Source organism: Anomaloglossus baeobatrachus, chromosome 3, assembly GCF_048569485.1.
Source record: "Anomaloglossus baeobatrachus isolate aAnoBae1 chromosome 3, aAnoBae1.hap1, whole genome shotgun sequence".
NCBI lineage: Eukaryota > Metazoa > Chordata > Amphibia > Anura > Aromobatidae > Anomaloglossus > Anomaloglossus baeobatrachus.
Genome location: NC_134355.1, coordinates 325,077,630 through 325,093,361, shown reverse-complemented (window position 1 = coordinate 325,093,361; position 15,732 = coordinate 325,077,630). Strand labels below are relative to the sequence as shown.

General features: G+C 41.6%; 1 protein-coding gene across 1 annotated transcript in view; it reads right to left on the bottom strand.

Moving 5' to 3' along the window:
- The window catches only part of CDK19 (cyclin dependent kinase 19), a 399,878-nt gene that overhangs the window by 22,560 nt on the left and 361,586 nt on the right, over positions 1 to 15,732 (bottom strand). Inside the window, exons 10-11 of the mRNA XM_075338340.1 lie at positions 5,070 to 5,167; positions 4,308 to 4,386 (exon numbers count right to left, since the gene is read on the bottom strand). Coding sequence (XP_075194455.1) covers positions 4,308 to 4,386; positions 5,070 to 5,167 — 177 coding nt within the window. The remainder of the gene's footprint in view (positions 1 to 4,307; positions 4,387 to 5,069; positions 5,168 to 15,732) is intronic.

Genomic DNA, 15,732 nt, shown 5'->3' with positions numbered 1-15,732 from the left:
ACCAGATGTTACAATGAAGCCTGCGGATAAAGGGGGAAATATAGTCATCTGGCCGACATCTGCATATGAGAAAGAGGCGTTTCGCCAATTAAGGGATAATATATGTTATAAGAAACTAACATTTAACCCCCTCAATAAATATGCTGCGGAACTCAAGCAGATTATATATGCGGCTAAAGATGACTGTATTATCTCCCCTGAATTGGCGTCGGCCTTGATTGTATCTGAACCTAGGATTGCTACATTGTACCTATTACCAAAAATACACAAAAACTCCTCCTCTCCTCCGGGCCGCCCGATTATTTCAGGAAATGGGAACTTCCTCGAGAACATCAATAAGTGGCTTGATGACCAACTTCAGCCACTTGTTAGGAATCTTCCTTCATTTATCCAGGATACGGGTGATTTTCTGAGACGTATAGACGGACTATATGTGGGTAAGGACTCTCTTCTAGCATCTTGTGATGTTGAATCCCTGTACACCAGTATCCGACATGCTGACTGAATCAGAGCAGTAAGATTTTATCTGAGTATGAGTAATTTGTCATCTAGTTTTGTGGATTTGGTGTTGCGGTTGTTGGAGTTCGCGTTGACACATAATTTTTTTATTTTTAAGGGGTCCTTTTATCTCCAGCTCCAGGGCACAGCAATGGGCGCTTCTTTTGCGCCAGCCTACGCAAATCTGTTCCTGGGGCTGTGGGAGAGGGACCTCCCCCTGTCAGATTTGGATTCGTCGATGGGCCGAGTCCTCCTTTGGACTCGGTACATCGACGATATTTTCCTCATCTGGCAGGGGTCTATGGATTTATTTTTATTGTTTCTCGACGATTTGAACTCCAATGACCGCAACATCCGCCTTACGCATCAAAGCTCTGCTGATTCCGTGGCATTTTTGGATGTGCTGGTGTACAGGGATTCCGAGGACTGTTTACAGTCCAATTTACATCGTAAATCTACAGCGACGAACACATTACTTCACGCGTCATCTTTTCATCCCCCACATATGATCCGTTCTATACCTGTTGGACAATTTCTCTGTATCCGCCGTCTCTGTTCTAATGATTGTGATTTTGAACTCCAGGCGGCTGAATTAACTAAACGTTTCTCGGAGAGGGGGTACAGCAAACGCACGATCAAACGTGCGTATCATAGAGCTAAATATTCCGTGAGGAATGATTTGCTGTACTCTAAGAAGGTGCGGAACAGTGATTCAACCATTAGGTTTATCACTAATTACTGCTCCGCACATTCTGACATCCGCGATATTTTGTTGAAGTCTTGGCCGATTCTACAGGCTGATTCCATACTGGCCAAAATTTTACCCTCAAGACCACAGATTACCCTACGCAGAGCCAAAAATTTAAAGGACTATTTGGTTCATAGCCTTCATGAAAGTAGTCCACGTTCTATGTTCCCCAATGTGCCAGCCGTTAGGACTGGTTGTTCACCATGCGGTAAATGCGTGGCTTGTCCCAACGTACTGCGGACAAGTAGTTTTTGCGATTCTTCCTCCACGAAGAATTACACTATCAGGAAGAGGATCACGTGCGAATCCAAATCTGTAATTTATTACGGAGTTTGTCCTTGTCCCAAGATCTACATCGGGCTCACGACCCGACAGTTGAAAACTCGGGTTCGTGAGCACGTGTTGGGAATAGAAGCCGCACGAGAACACGCTGATATCTCCACTCTTAAGACAATTCCACGGCACTTCAAACTCTTCCATGAGTGTGATTCGAGGGGGTTTTTAGTCCGTGGAATTGACACCTTGGAAGTGGATGTTCGTGGGGGTAGAGTCAGTCAGCGACTGGCACAATTGGAGACGCAATGGATTTGGCGTCTTCGTACGGTGCAGCCCCAGGGCCTTAATGAAAACATGAGTTTTACTCCGTTTTTGTAATTGTTGTGGTGTCTTTTTGATTTTAATTGTTTTTAACTTTTACTTTTTTAGGCCTATTGGTAGTATATACATTGGTACGTGTCATCTGTATTGGCGATTGATTTCTTGGTCATCATGCTGTGTATATGGGATGTGTACATGGATGGATTCCCTCCGACTGCAGCGTATCATCTGGATATTCCTCATATATATTTTTTATTTTTTCTATTAGTTTTGTTACATATTTTTCTTTCATATATATTTTTTTCCTAATATTTGCTATGGTAAACATATACTTATTCCTATTCATGCATTATATGTAAATTGTGTATTGTGCAATTACCTTTATGGATGTACTGTATACAATGTATGTGTTTATCTTGTATGGCATTTGTTGTAAGGTTACTATTATCATATAACCTTTGTTATGATGGAACTGATGTTATGTCCATGTTCTGCTGAGGTTATTAGTGGGCCTCATCCCGTGCTCTTTCCCTTGCACAAACAGTCTCGATAGACTATATCTTCTATTTCTATTTTATCCCCCTCCTGGCTGGGTGGTTGACGCATGCGCCGCTTGCCTGGGAGTCTTGTTCCCGCGGGTGCGTCTCTATGGCTACGGGGACGCCGGGTGTTACTACCCGGCGTCCTGTGGGGCCATGACGCGCTTGCGGGGCGGGACTTCCGGTCGGCCGGCGGCGGATGCGTCTGATGATCTGCCCAATCAGCTGGGGGATGAAGGCCTATTTTAACGGCACCCCCGCATGTTCCGGTCACGCCCCCTGACGAAGGTACACTCCGAAATGCGCATCGGGCGCATTCCATCTGCAAACTATACATCATAGGTAATGCCTTATTCACTACTTGGTTTGTCCAGAGAGTGGGCTTAGTCCCTCTAGGTGGGAATTTATTTCCTTTTTCCCGCTGTAATTATGATGGTGGTCGCCGGCCATTAGCGCGTATGTAGTGTTGGTGCTTTAATCCTTGCTACCCGGTGGCACTATTGGCCATATTGCCCCGTGGTGCTACATGCTTTTCTTGCACTAACACTTGCACGTGCTGTGGCTTGTGGCTTATTTAGCATCTCCGTTAAGGCGAGCACACGATTGGTATTTGCTGTGAGGTCATGTGTATGTGGCTTGTTTACACTAAGTCATGATACTATGGCCTGTGTGTGTCCGCCTACTATAGTTCTATCCTTAAACACATTCATCTATATAGGCATATATTATTAACCTCTGTATCCTATCCTGCATGATACACCCATTGACTTCCATGGAAGATACTCCATTGACTTCCATGTGGATTTCAATGTGTGTGTATGCATTTGCATGCGTATAATCATATGTGGGGTATTTCCATATTGCTGCTTATGCCGCTGTTTTTCATATGTGTTGATCCCTTATGAAATTTGTTCCATATACATACAAACCACCTTTGAATTTCCTTATACACGGAGTTTGTATGCTGTGACCTCTTTAGCAGAGCTCGCAGAGAATATAGTCTCTTATGGATTAACACATGGGTAACTTTGGTTGTGATGCGTAGGCATATGGATATGTATTAACACATTGGTATGCCTTATTGTGAGGTATTTTTATGCTTCTGCTCATGCCGCGGTTTCCCCATATGCATTGATTTTGTGTGAAATTTATATTCATACACATATAAACCATCTGTTGATGCTCTATTGTCACGTATGGGGTTTATATGTTGTGGCCTTTAGAGCAGAACCTATATGGAACGCAATTCCCTATGGATTACTATATTAGTAAATCCTTTTGTGATGCGTGAATATATGGATGTGCATCTAATACGCAATTGACATTATAGTAAACGGATAACATTTTGGAGTCCTTTCCACATCTTAGGTCCTGTCTCAATCCCTCCTGCTTGGAAATCTATATGGATTGTTATGGATATAGCGGATTTTTGCTTTATTAACAAATATTCTAGCAGGAGTAGATTGATGGGTCGACCTGATGTGGTCCTTCTCCTAACTATAGGACCTCCATCTTTGTTGGATATGACCTTATATCTTGTATTATTGGAGATAATTGGCACACTATTATCCTATACCTAAATGTTTGCGGTGATGTATACCGTTGTTTTCCTCCCCTCACTTGTCCACATTTTTATGAATACTTATACAAAATAAAAATATGTATTGAACTGTTGATCGCCTCTCTTGTTCTTGTTACAATTGTTAAGGGCCATATGGTTATAAGCAAACACGATAATACAGAACTGATTTCCTATTAAGGATTATCGCTTGGCAATATTTTATTGTACTTGGGGTTTATGACATTTCTACCAATAAAATACAGAACATTAATGAAAAAAAAAATCACCTCTTTATTTATAAGAGAATCATAGCGTTTCTCAGGACATACTGATTAAGATATAGGAGACTAAAATGAATACACACCTTGTCAACTTTTTCTTCTGGCTCATCTTCATTTAAAAACTCCCGTTTTGGATATGGTATTTGACATCCTGCAAATACACTGAAGAAATACAGCAAAACTCAGAAAATTAAATATCATGATACACATTCTATTTATATGATAAGAACAATAAAGAACACAAAACCTGGCATAAATTCACTAAAATGAATTATAGCAATAGCACAATATTTGTGCAGCATGCAGCTGCATATGGGAAAACAGGGGGCACCAGAGCCCCAGAAGATTAAAAGGAAAAGTATGGACTTATTTAAATAAAATGATTATATGTAATGGATTAGATGAATGGCAATGCCTGATATAAGATTTTTATGTGTCATACTTTTACTATATATTATATCTTTTTTATTAACATTAAGGTTCTGCACATATGGCTATAAATTCGCCACAAAGATTTTTTATAGTGCAAAGCAATTGGAGTTTGTTTCCCCCGTGCATGTCCTCATTACCACAATCTAGAATATGCTCCTATCTTATTCTGTACCAGCTCTCTGATATCATTTCCTATGCAGGAGCAGATTGTTTCAATGTCATCCTCAAAGTCAATGACACTGGTATATATTATGCTGGCCAAATGACGTAGCAGTAAGTGCACAGAATGTTGGCGCCACAGCACATGAAATGCTGGCACATGACAAAATGCGTAGGCTGAACATTGTATCTAACGATATTATTATAACACAAGATTCAGAAAGGGTGATCTGATGGGAATAAAGAATACATACTCAGATGTGGGCAGAGGATCCTCCTGGAAGTAGAGATCCTGTAAAGATTGCTCTGATGTGATCCTTTTCGTGGGATCCATAGTTAGAAGTTTTTGAAGCTGAAATCAAATGTTGTGTTACATTACCATAAGCCACACATATCAAATCCAAAAGGCTATGTTCGCACGTTGCGTTTTTTTCCGCGTTTCTGCAGCGTTTTTAGCAGCAGCGTTTTTGCGCTAAAACGCATGCGTTTTTGATTGCCAGCAAAGTCTATGGGAAAAGCAGAAATCCTGTCTGCACTTTGCTTTTTTTTCTGCAGCGTTTAATTTGCATATTTGTGGTCAAAAACCATGCTGAAAAAGAAGCAGCATGTCAGTTGTTTTTGCCATTTCTGCAGCGTTTCATTAACATTGGAGTCAATGAGAAATGGCAAAACGCAACCAAATTCAACTTTCCTGCGTTTTTCATGCTTTTTACCTGCTTTTCCACTGCGTTTTTGGCTCCAAAAACGCATGCTTTTCTGGACAAAATTTAATGGGTTCTAATGTTCCTTTACACACACACAATAACCGAAAATTTAAATGTTAAAAAATTAGAAATTTCACCTATTTTTCTGATAAAATGTGCATAACCACTATTTTCTCATTAAAAATGATAATTTCCCATATAGTTTTATTAAAAGTTAATTTTATACTTTTTTTTCTCTTTTTTCATTCTTTTTGACTAATTCAACTTTATTTCTCAGTGTCTTGATCTCAAAAATGCATCTGCAGAAACGCAGGTGAAAACGCAGGAAAAAAGCGCTAAAAACGCAGTAAAAACGCATGCGTTTTTAGCGCTAAAAAATGGTCAAAAGCCATTTGGTCAAAAACCAAGGGAAGGAAAACGTGCAGAATAAACTGCAGGTACTCCGACGCAACGTGCGGACATAGCCAAAAACATGCTAAGTAGGGAATCATATGCTGCTTTAGCTGGAAGTAGCTGATAAACAAAAATCTCCAGGAGAACACAATTGCCTTTTGACACTAGTGGTTTAGTTGCCTGCAGTTTAAAGGGAACCTGTCCTGTTAAAAGACGCAATTAACTTGCAGATATGTGGTTAACCTGTAGGTTAATAGATTTCTAAAGCTGTGCCGTTGCTGCACTGAAAGCACAGCTCCTGGGAGGAAATTAAGTTTATTCCTTGTGGCAGCCTCTGGCTTTCAGTCATAGAGGCACCGCCATCTGTGCCAGATGTTGGTCAGTGCCAGGGCATGGTTACAGCCACCGTTCACTATGTACTGAGCAGTGACTTAAAGGGAACCTGTCACCAGATTTTTCCCTATGCAACCTCACCGGCATCATGCAAGTACCCGCCCATAATCTCGTGCCTGAGCAAATACATCCCGGGCGCGCACGAGGGATAGTTCGTGCACATTCCCGCGATAGTGGCCTACGATAACGGCGCATGCGCGAGACTTCGGCACAGCGTTGAGGATGACGGAACCGTTGTCATCAATTCAAATCAACACAGGAGACTGTGTACAGCGGTGGAGGGGGGAACGAAGGAGAAAGAGAGCCCGGCCTTTAGGCCCTACTAAAAAATTTACATATGAAAAGGTAATATTTATAAAGTTGTTTTTGCGGTCTCAAAAGGGGGCCAGATACAAGGCACACCTTCATAGAATGCAGCCGAGGAGCTGCAGAAGGTGGTAGTTTTAGTTGCATAGGGAAAAATCTGGTGACAGGTTCCCTTTAAGCAGTTGCCATCTGTCTAAAAGCCGGAGGCTGCCAGGAGGAATAAACTCCATTTCCTCCTAGTAGCACTTCTTTCAGGGAGGGGACTGCACAGCTTTAGCAAGCTATTAACCTACAGATTAATCCCCATATCTACAGGTTAATAGCATTATTTTACATGACAGTTCTCTTTAAAGGCCCCTTTACACACTGCAACATCACTAGCGATATCCCTGTAACGTCACCGGTTTTGTGACGTAATAGCAACCTCCCCAGCGACATTGCAGTGTGTGAAACGCATCAGCGACCTGGCCCCCGCTGTGAGGTCGCTGATCGCTACAAATCGTTCAGGGACATTTTTTGGTCCTATGTTTCCCGCTATGCAGCATGCATCGGTGTGTTTGACACCGTTACAACGACATCATTAGCAACTTAGAACCCAGCCCGTAGGCGGGTCGCTGTTGCGTTCTGATTGGGCGGCTTTCACTGAAAAGAAGGCAACTTAGCACTTCCGTCCTTTGTTTCAAAGTTACCTTGTTCCTGAGCGTGCTGGTTTGCGGATCATTAGAAAGTGCTCCAGTCTGCAATACTATAAAGCCTATATATATTACAGTAAGTATCATTTGGGCGTATCAAATTCTGATTTTTTTCAGCGATCACATTGTGATCTTTGTAGCGATCACATTCTGATCTTTTTTTTTTTTTTAGCGTTTCCATTTTTATTATATGACATGTGCAATCATAAGTTGCCAATAAGAACGCACTAGTGATCACTAATCGGAGCTGAGGGGGGCGTGTAAAAAGAACACCTAGGTGGCTTCAGTGCCAAACACCACACCCCTAACATAGGTGTGAGTCGTCAAATAGCTGCTGTGTGACACATCCCCAATGACCAGCGAGGTCGTTCTGCAGGTCCGTATCGCTGCTGCGTCGTTGGCCAGATCTGCCTGTTTGACAGCTCACCAGCGACTGTAAAGAGACTTTAGGGAGGTCGCCATTACGTCACAAAACCTGACACGTGATAGCGATATCGCTAGCAATGTTGCAGTGTGTAAAGGGGCTTTCTGACAGCTTACCAGCGACTCACCAGAGACTTTGTAGTAATCCCGGCAAGGTTGGGATCGCTGGTGGGATTGCTAGGAAGTCTCAGTGTGTAAAGGGGCCTTAAGGGAGCTGTTCACTACTTATCCTAAAGATAAAGTCATGGGAATCAAATTCACTCTTGGCACCTCCACCAATTTACATGTACAACCCTGGAATTAATGGGGATTTAAAATAAATAATGAGCAGTTTTCAACTCTGGTGCTGGCCAGATGTAAATTATGTATGGAGGGATATAGCATAGTTTCATATACAGTTTAGTGGCCGTTGCCAAGATCTGCAGATCAGCTTCTATTCAACTCATGTTGGGAAAGGCAACTCATGAATATCACAGCTTACACACACAATGGAAAGGACTAGTCAGCTCAGCTGGAAATGCAGCAAATAACCTGGCATTCCATGAACATGGCTGCAAGTAAAAAATGTAATGCAGCTCTTAAATGAGTGTCTCTGTCACTACTTTATACGGATAGCATAATTCTGGTGACAGATTCCTTTTAAGCAGCTGCACTTTACATTCTTTTCAAAATTAATAAAATCAGATTACAAGATCCTGAAACTCAGCGGTACACCCCATATTTGCTGCCAACCAGTGCACTGTGATATAATTAGCACTGCTGTTCCAATAAGTAATTAGCAATGTCAGTAATTGCTGCAGTGTCTAGCAGGATCAATATTTATTCATGTTCTGCTCTTCAAATCTCTAAATGAAGGGCTGAATAATTAATAAATGCATAATATACATTAGTAATTTCTCTTTAGAGGTTGTGTAATATGTAAATGATGATGGGAAAAAGTAGGTGGTTTGTGGGAAATGCTTGCAAATGGAATAGAGGTTTGTAAATACTAGTGAGCTTGGCTTCAGATCATGTGTATGTAAGCACATTTTATATATGACAAGGTAAATCACGAGAAGACGTAATGAAACTGACACAGCAATCGTTGCAAAAGCAAAGTACAGAGCTGTTCTCAGCACATAGAAGTTACCTTTCTAATACAAGTCATCAATAATGAAGGCAGCAGCTTGTTTTTGTCTGAGCAATACAGCTACGGATAATGTGCGGTATAATACAAGGAACAATGAGAGCAGATTTCATTATTATTCAAACGATGCAAGAAAGACATAAGGGCCACATGTGATGTATGCACACTCTACATCAGGGGTCTCAATCACATGGCCTGTGGGCCACATGTGACTCTTGAATCTGCTTCATGCAGCCCTCAGGCACCATAGACCCATTGACAATCACGGCCCTGTCCAGGAGGCCGCAGAAGTCAGTGCTTTATTTCAGTGGAATAATCAGTGGCGAATGACAGTGAAATTATACACTGCAACATCAGCATGCCGACATCAGCTGCTGGCCTCTGATTGGGCCGTGATCGTTAAGGGGTCTATGGTGCCTGTGGGCTGCATGTGAAAAAAAGAGGACACTGCACGAACGGAGGACAGGTGAGAAGAATCTTTTTTTTTTTTTTTTTTTTAATGTGTATGTGAAAAATGGCACAATAGGAGTCATAACTACATGATGGGAACCAGGATGGGGCATTACTAGACGAAGGGGACAAGGATGGGCACATTACTACAAGAAGGGGACCAGGGTGGGCTCATTACTTCATGGGGATCAGAATGGGGCATTACTACACTATGGCAGCAAGGATGGGGCATTATTATAAGATGAGGAACAAGATGAGGCATTACTACACTATGGGGACCAGGATGAAGGCATTATTACAAGATGATGGCCAGGATGGAGACATTGCTACAAGAGGAAAAGGATGAGGATATTACTACAAGAAGGGGACCAGGATGGGGCATTACTACAAGATAAGGAACAGCATGGGGCATTACTACACGATGGGGACAAGGATGAAGACACTACTACAAGATGAGGACCAAGATGGGTACATTACTACAAGAAGGGGACAAGGATGGGCACATTACTACAAGAAAGGGACAGGGATGGGCACATTACTACAAGAAGGGAACCAGGATGGGAGACATTACTACAAGGGGACCAGGATGAGGGTATTAAAGTAAGAAGTGAACCAGGATGGGGAATATTACTACATGGGGACCAGGATGAGGATATTACTACAAGAAGGGGACCAGGATGGGGCATTACTACAAGATGAGAAACAAAATGGGGACTTTACTACAAGATGGAGACAAGGATTATTAGATTACTAAAAGGAGGGGACAAGAGCACATAACTATAAGAAGGGTACCAGGATGGAACATGACTACAAGACAGGGCTGAGGATCGGGTATTACTACAAGATGGGGATCAAGATGGGGACATTACTACAAGGAGGGGACAAGGATGGCTACATTACTACAAGAAAGAAATCAGGATAAGGCATTACTACAAGATGGGGACTAGAATGGTGACTTTACTACTAGATGGGGACCAGCATGGGGCACATTATTACAAGATGGGGAGCAGGATAATAGACATTGCTTCAAAAAAGAGGACCAGGATAATAATAATAATAATAATAATAATAATAATAATAATTTTATTCATGGGGACATTACTACAAAATAGGGATCAGGATGGGGACATTACTACAAGATGTTGGGCAGAATTACTATAAGGTGCAAATTGTAACACAATATTACTGTATGTGGCCATGGTGGGGAGAAAATGCAAAAATGTAAAATGTAAAAATTCTAAATAAAAGCATGAAAAAATATTTTCCCACTAAAAATGCTGTTTTAATGATCCAAGCCAAAAAGTGTACTCAAACGATGAATTGCATTTAAAGGAATAAAAACTTATTTTAAAAAATGATCAAATTTAGAGATGCAAGTTCGGGGTTTGTACAGAATTAAAAATAAATCAAGTGACATGTTTGGAGTTCGGTTGCTGTACCTATGCTAACCATTTGATTGAGTATCGGAGTGCTAGGGTACACATGGTGCTTGGCCCAGTGTGAGTCGCTTGCAGTCACTGAATGACTCTCACAGGGTTAAAAACATTTTTTGAATGCAGTCTGTCCCAAAAAAAACCCAAAAACACCCTCCCTCCTCTGGAAGTGCCGTTTATGGCTGGTTGTATGTGGGCAGAGAGTCGAATAGGCCAGTCATTGTCTTCCATTGGGATTCAGGTTAAGTTAGGAAAAAGAACTGAACTTTATATAAAGACCAGCTGAAAATGGCAAACCCAAACTTCCGCGGGCCTGCTCATCTCTAATCTAAAGGTGTATAAAAAATATATATATATCGTATCACAAAAAAATGTCACTGTGTCCTGCAAAGAATGTGGCCGCCCCAAATTTAAATATGTTCTGTGTGTAGCTTATATACCCAGCCGAGTTTAAGACCACTGTTCTAAATTAACCTCAGGTGAAAAAAAAATAAAATTTGCCATTGTTTTTGGGGTTTATCTTAAGATGTTAATTTTGCATTTAAGATGACCTGGCAGTATGATTCTCGGGGTCGGATACATTACAGTGATACAAAATCTATATTATTTTTATTAACTTACTGGTTTAAAAAAAAATCTCACCGTTAAAAAAAATATATTTTTTTACCAGATCCTTGGCTTTTTTATTTTTCCAGCAATTAAGCTGTGGGAGGGCTTTTTTTCATGGTGAGTCATTTTTATGCATTCCATTTTGGGGTACAAGCTAAAGTTTTGAGAGATTTTTACTGCATTTTTTATGGAAGGTGTAACTACCAAAAAGTCAGCAATTTTTGAGCTTTGATTTTTGTGTACATTTACAATTTTACATTTTAATACTGTACAGTCATGGCCAAAAGTTTTGAGAATGCTACAAATATTAATTTTTACAAAGTCTACTGCTTAAGTTTTTCTAATGGCAATTTGCATATACTCCAGAATGTCATAAAGAGTGATCAGCTTAACAGCAATTACTTGCAAAGTCAATATTGGCTAAGAAAATTAACTTTAACCCCCAAAACACATTTCAACATCATTGCATTCCTGCCTTAAAAGGAGCAGCTAACATTATTTTAGTGATTGTTCCATTAACACAGGTGTGGGTGTTGATGAGGACAGGGCTGGCGATCAGTCATGATTAAGTAAGAATGACACCACTGGACACTTTAAAAGGAGGCTGGTGCTTGGTATCATTGTTTCTCTTCAGTTAACCATGGTTATCTCTAAAGAAACACGTGCAGCCATCATTGCTCTGCACAAAAATGGCCTAACAGGGAAGAGTATCGCAGCTACAAAGATTGCACCTCAGTCAACAATCTATCGCATCATCAAGAACTTCAAGGAGAGAGCTTCCATTGTTGCCAAAAAGGCTCCTGGGCGCCCAAGAAGGACCAGCAAACGCCAGGACCGTATCTTAAAACTATTTCAGCTGCGGGATCGGACTACCAGCAGTGCCGAGATAGCTCAGCAATGGCAGCAGGCTGGTGTGAGTGCTTCTGCACGCACTGTAAGGCGGAGACTGCTTGAGCAAGGGCTGGTTTCAAGGAGGGCAGCAAAGAAGCCACTTCTCTCCAGAAAAAACATCAGGGACCGACTGATATTCTGCAAAAGGTACAGGGAGTGGACTGCTGAGAACTGGGGTAAAGTCATTTTCTCAGATGAATCCCCTTTTCGATTGTTTGGGACATCTGGAAAACAGCTTATTAGGAGAAGAAGAGGTGAGCGCTACCACCAGTCTTGTCTCATGCCAACTGTTAAGCATCCTGAAATGATTCATGTGTGGGGTTGCTTCTCAGCCAAGGGAATCGGCTCACTCACAGTCTTGCCTAAAAACACAGCCATGAATAAAGAATGGTACCAGAATGTCCTCCAAGAGCAACTTCTCCCAACTGTCCAAGAGCAGTTTGGCGCCCAACAATGCCTTTTCCAGCATGATGGAGCACCTTGCCATAAAGCAAAGGTGATCACTAAATGGCTCATGGAACAAAACAGAGATTTTGGGTCCATGGCCTGGAAACTCCCCAGATCTTAATCCCATTGAGAACTTGTGGGCAATCATCAAGAGACGGGTGGACAAACAAAAACCAACAAATTCTGGCAAAATGCAAGCATTGCTTATGCAAGAATGGACAGCTATCAGTCAGGATTTGATCCAGAAGTTGATTGAGAGCATGCCAGGGAGAATTGCAGAGGTCCTGAAGAAGAAGGGTCAACACTGCAAATATTGACTTGCTGCATTAACTCATTCTAACTGTCAATATAACCTTTTGGTACTCATAATAGGATTGCAATTATATTTCTGTAGGTGATGTAAACATCAGACAAACACAATTAAAAACCAGAGGGCAACAGATCATGTGAAAATATAATTTTGGTGTCATTCTCAAAACTTTTGGCCATGACTGTACATTGGAGTTTTATGGACACTGCAATACCAACGTCACAATGGAGATGATATGGGCCTGAACAAGCACCAGGCTTGGATAACTGCAATTACATGCTGTTGTCAGTGATTAAAAAGTGGAACAACAAAAGTCGGCAGGCGTGTTGGCTGCTATTAAAGGCAGATGCCAGTTATGCAACATAGTTGGCATCTGCTGTATATGGAACAGGCTCAACTCCAAAGCCTGCTCCACACACTCTATAACATAATAGTACATCATGGAATGTTAAAAGGTTAAAGATAATCAAGTTTGTAAGGACCTTTATAATGGCCCAAAGCTGCATTCACAATTCTGCAACCCCTGATGAAGTCATCCTAGTTGGTGACGATACGCGTGGGGATCAGTATCCTCTGCTCCCCTGCTGTTGGGTAAAATTGGCTATGGCTGGTTATTAGGGCTTATGCTATGTATTACATCTGCAGGTTTTTCCTTTACCTTTGAGGGATATTTTCTCTTTGCAAGGTTTACAGTGGTATAATAGTGGTTTATATATGACCAATTGAAACTGCATATTTGATTCATGTGCTTTGTATGTACCACTATATGCTTTTGGGTATGACTTTGTTTTATATACCATTTATTGTAATATTGTTATACCCCCTGTATTCTACTATACCTGCATAAATTATATATTGCTATATCTCCATAGCACTTTTCCCTTCTGGGTAGCAGAGGATAGTCCAACCTTAACGGAGGTTTGGACACTTCTTTGATATGTGGCTTTATGCCTTTTTAAGTGGTTTTAAATATGTGTGACCCTGTGTTCTATTTATAATAAAGTACATTTTTTCATATAATTTGGTGTCTCCCTCTAATATGCACACTTCTTTTCCTTTGCCTTAATCTTCCTTTAAGTGTGCTGAGGTGAACCCATTGACTACTATTGGGGTTAAAATACTCCCTGCAGGTGGTGCACACCCCATCTTTTTGTTACACAATTCTGCAGGTTATTAGAAATTGTCAACAAGCTGGCATATTGCAGAGCAGGCTATCAGTAAGGGGAAGTCACAAACGTGCACTCACTGTACAGTTACAACCCCATGAACCTTCCTAATCACTAGAAGCAAAACAGCTGCAGGGAGAATATAACTTCATTTTCTCCATGTAACCGCTGTAATGGTAAGACAGCCTAACGCTAGGTAAACGCAATTTAACAGGCAGATCCATTATATCTGTAGGTAAATAGCAATTTTAGAGGCAATAGGCTAACATTAATGTAAGCAGCACACATCCCAGAATGGAATGGAGTGGCAGCTGGGATTCTTTGAAGCCATCAGGATTGTGTACTAAATTATAGCCTAGAATTTAGAATCAGTACATGCTAACTAAATTATTTTTTGCATATAGAATTAATGCATACAAAATGTTAAGTGGTGGCTAAAGGTAAGCTTATACTTTGTGATGGAAGATGTTGCTTACATTGTTGTGATGTAGCTTATATTCAGCATTTAAACATAACCTGTCATCAGATTTATGTTGTCAAATCATTTCAGAGTAATACATACCTGGCTGCAATCAGTGTTTAACTTTATGCTGCCTATTGTTCGGACCGCATGAATTAGCTGACAGGTTCCCTTTAAACTGAAGTTCTTGCTTAAATACACTGTGATTACATTATGCAATACCGGGCAATTTTCTATAGACATGCTTTTATTATAATTGCTTCTAAATATGGTCATTGTGGTCAGGGACAGAATCAGGATAGTATAGCTGGTACTGCTGTGAGAAGTCAAGTCAAAATATGTAAAATAGGGTCTCATCATCCACTCTCGTTAGCAGTAACGAAGTATCTCCACAAATTTGGAACAGAACTTTCTAACAGAGAAATGATCAAGACTTGCAATATATACGTCAGGTTTTCTGTCTAAAGCAACCAACACTGGTCATGAGGCCTGAAGCTGTTCAGTGCGGTTCACAAGGCCTGACGCTGTTCAGTGCGGTTCACAAGGCCTGACGCTGTTCAGTGTGGTTCACAAGGCCTGACGCTGTTCAGTGCGATTCACAAGGCCTGACGCTGTTCAGTGCGGTTCACAAGGCCTGACGCTGTTCAGTGCGGTTCACAAGGCCTGACGCTGTTCAGTGCGGTTCACAAGGCCCGACGCTGTTCAGTGCGGTTCATAAGGCCCGACGCTGTTCAGTGCGGTTCACAAGGCCCGACGCTGTTCAGTGCGGTTCACAAGGCCCGACGCTGTTCAGTGCGGTTCACAAGGCCCGACGCTGTTCAGTGCGGTTCACAAGGCCCGACGCTGTTCAGTGCGGTTCACAAGGCCCGACGCTGTTCAGTGCGGTTCACAAGGCCCGACGCTGTTCAGTGCGGTTCACAAGGCCCGACGCTGTTCAGTGCGGTTCACAAGGCCCGACGCTGTTCAGTGCGGTTCATAAGGCCTGACGATGTTCAGTGCGTTTCACAAGTCCTGACGCTGTTCAGTGTTGTTCCGAAGGCCTTGATGCTGTTCAGGGCAGTTCAAAAGGCCTGACGCTGTTCATTGTTGTTCCGAAGGCCTTGACGCTGTTCAG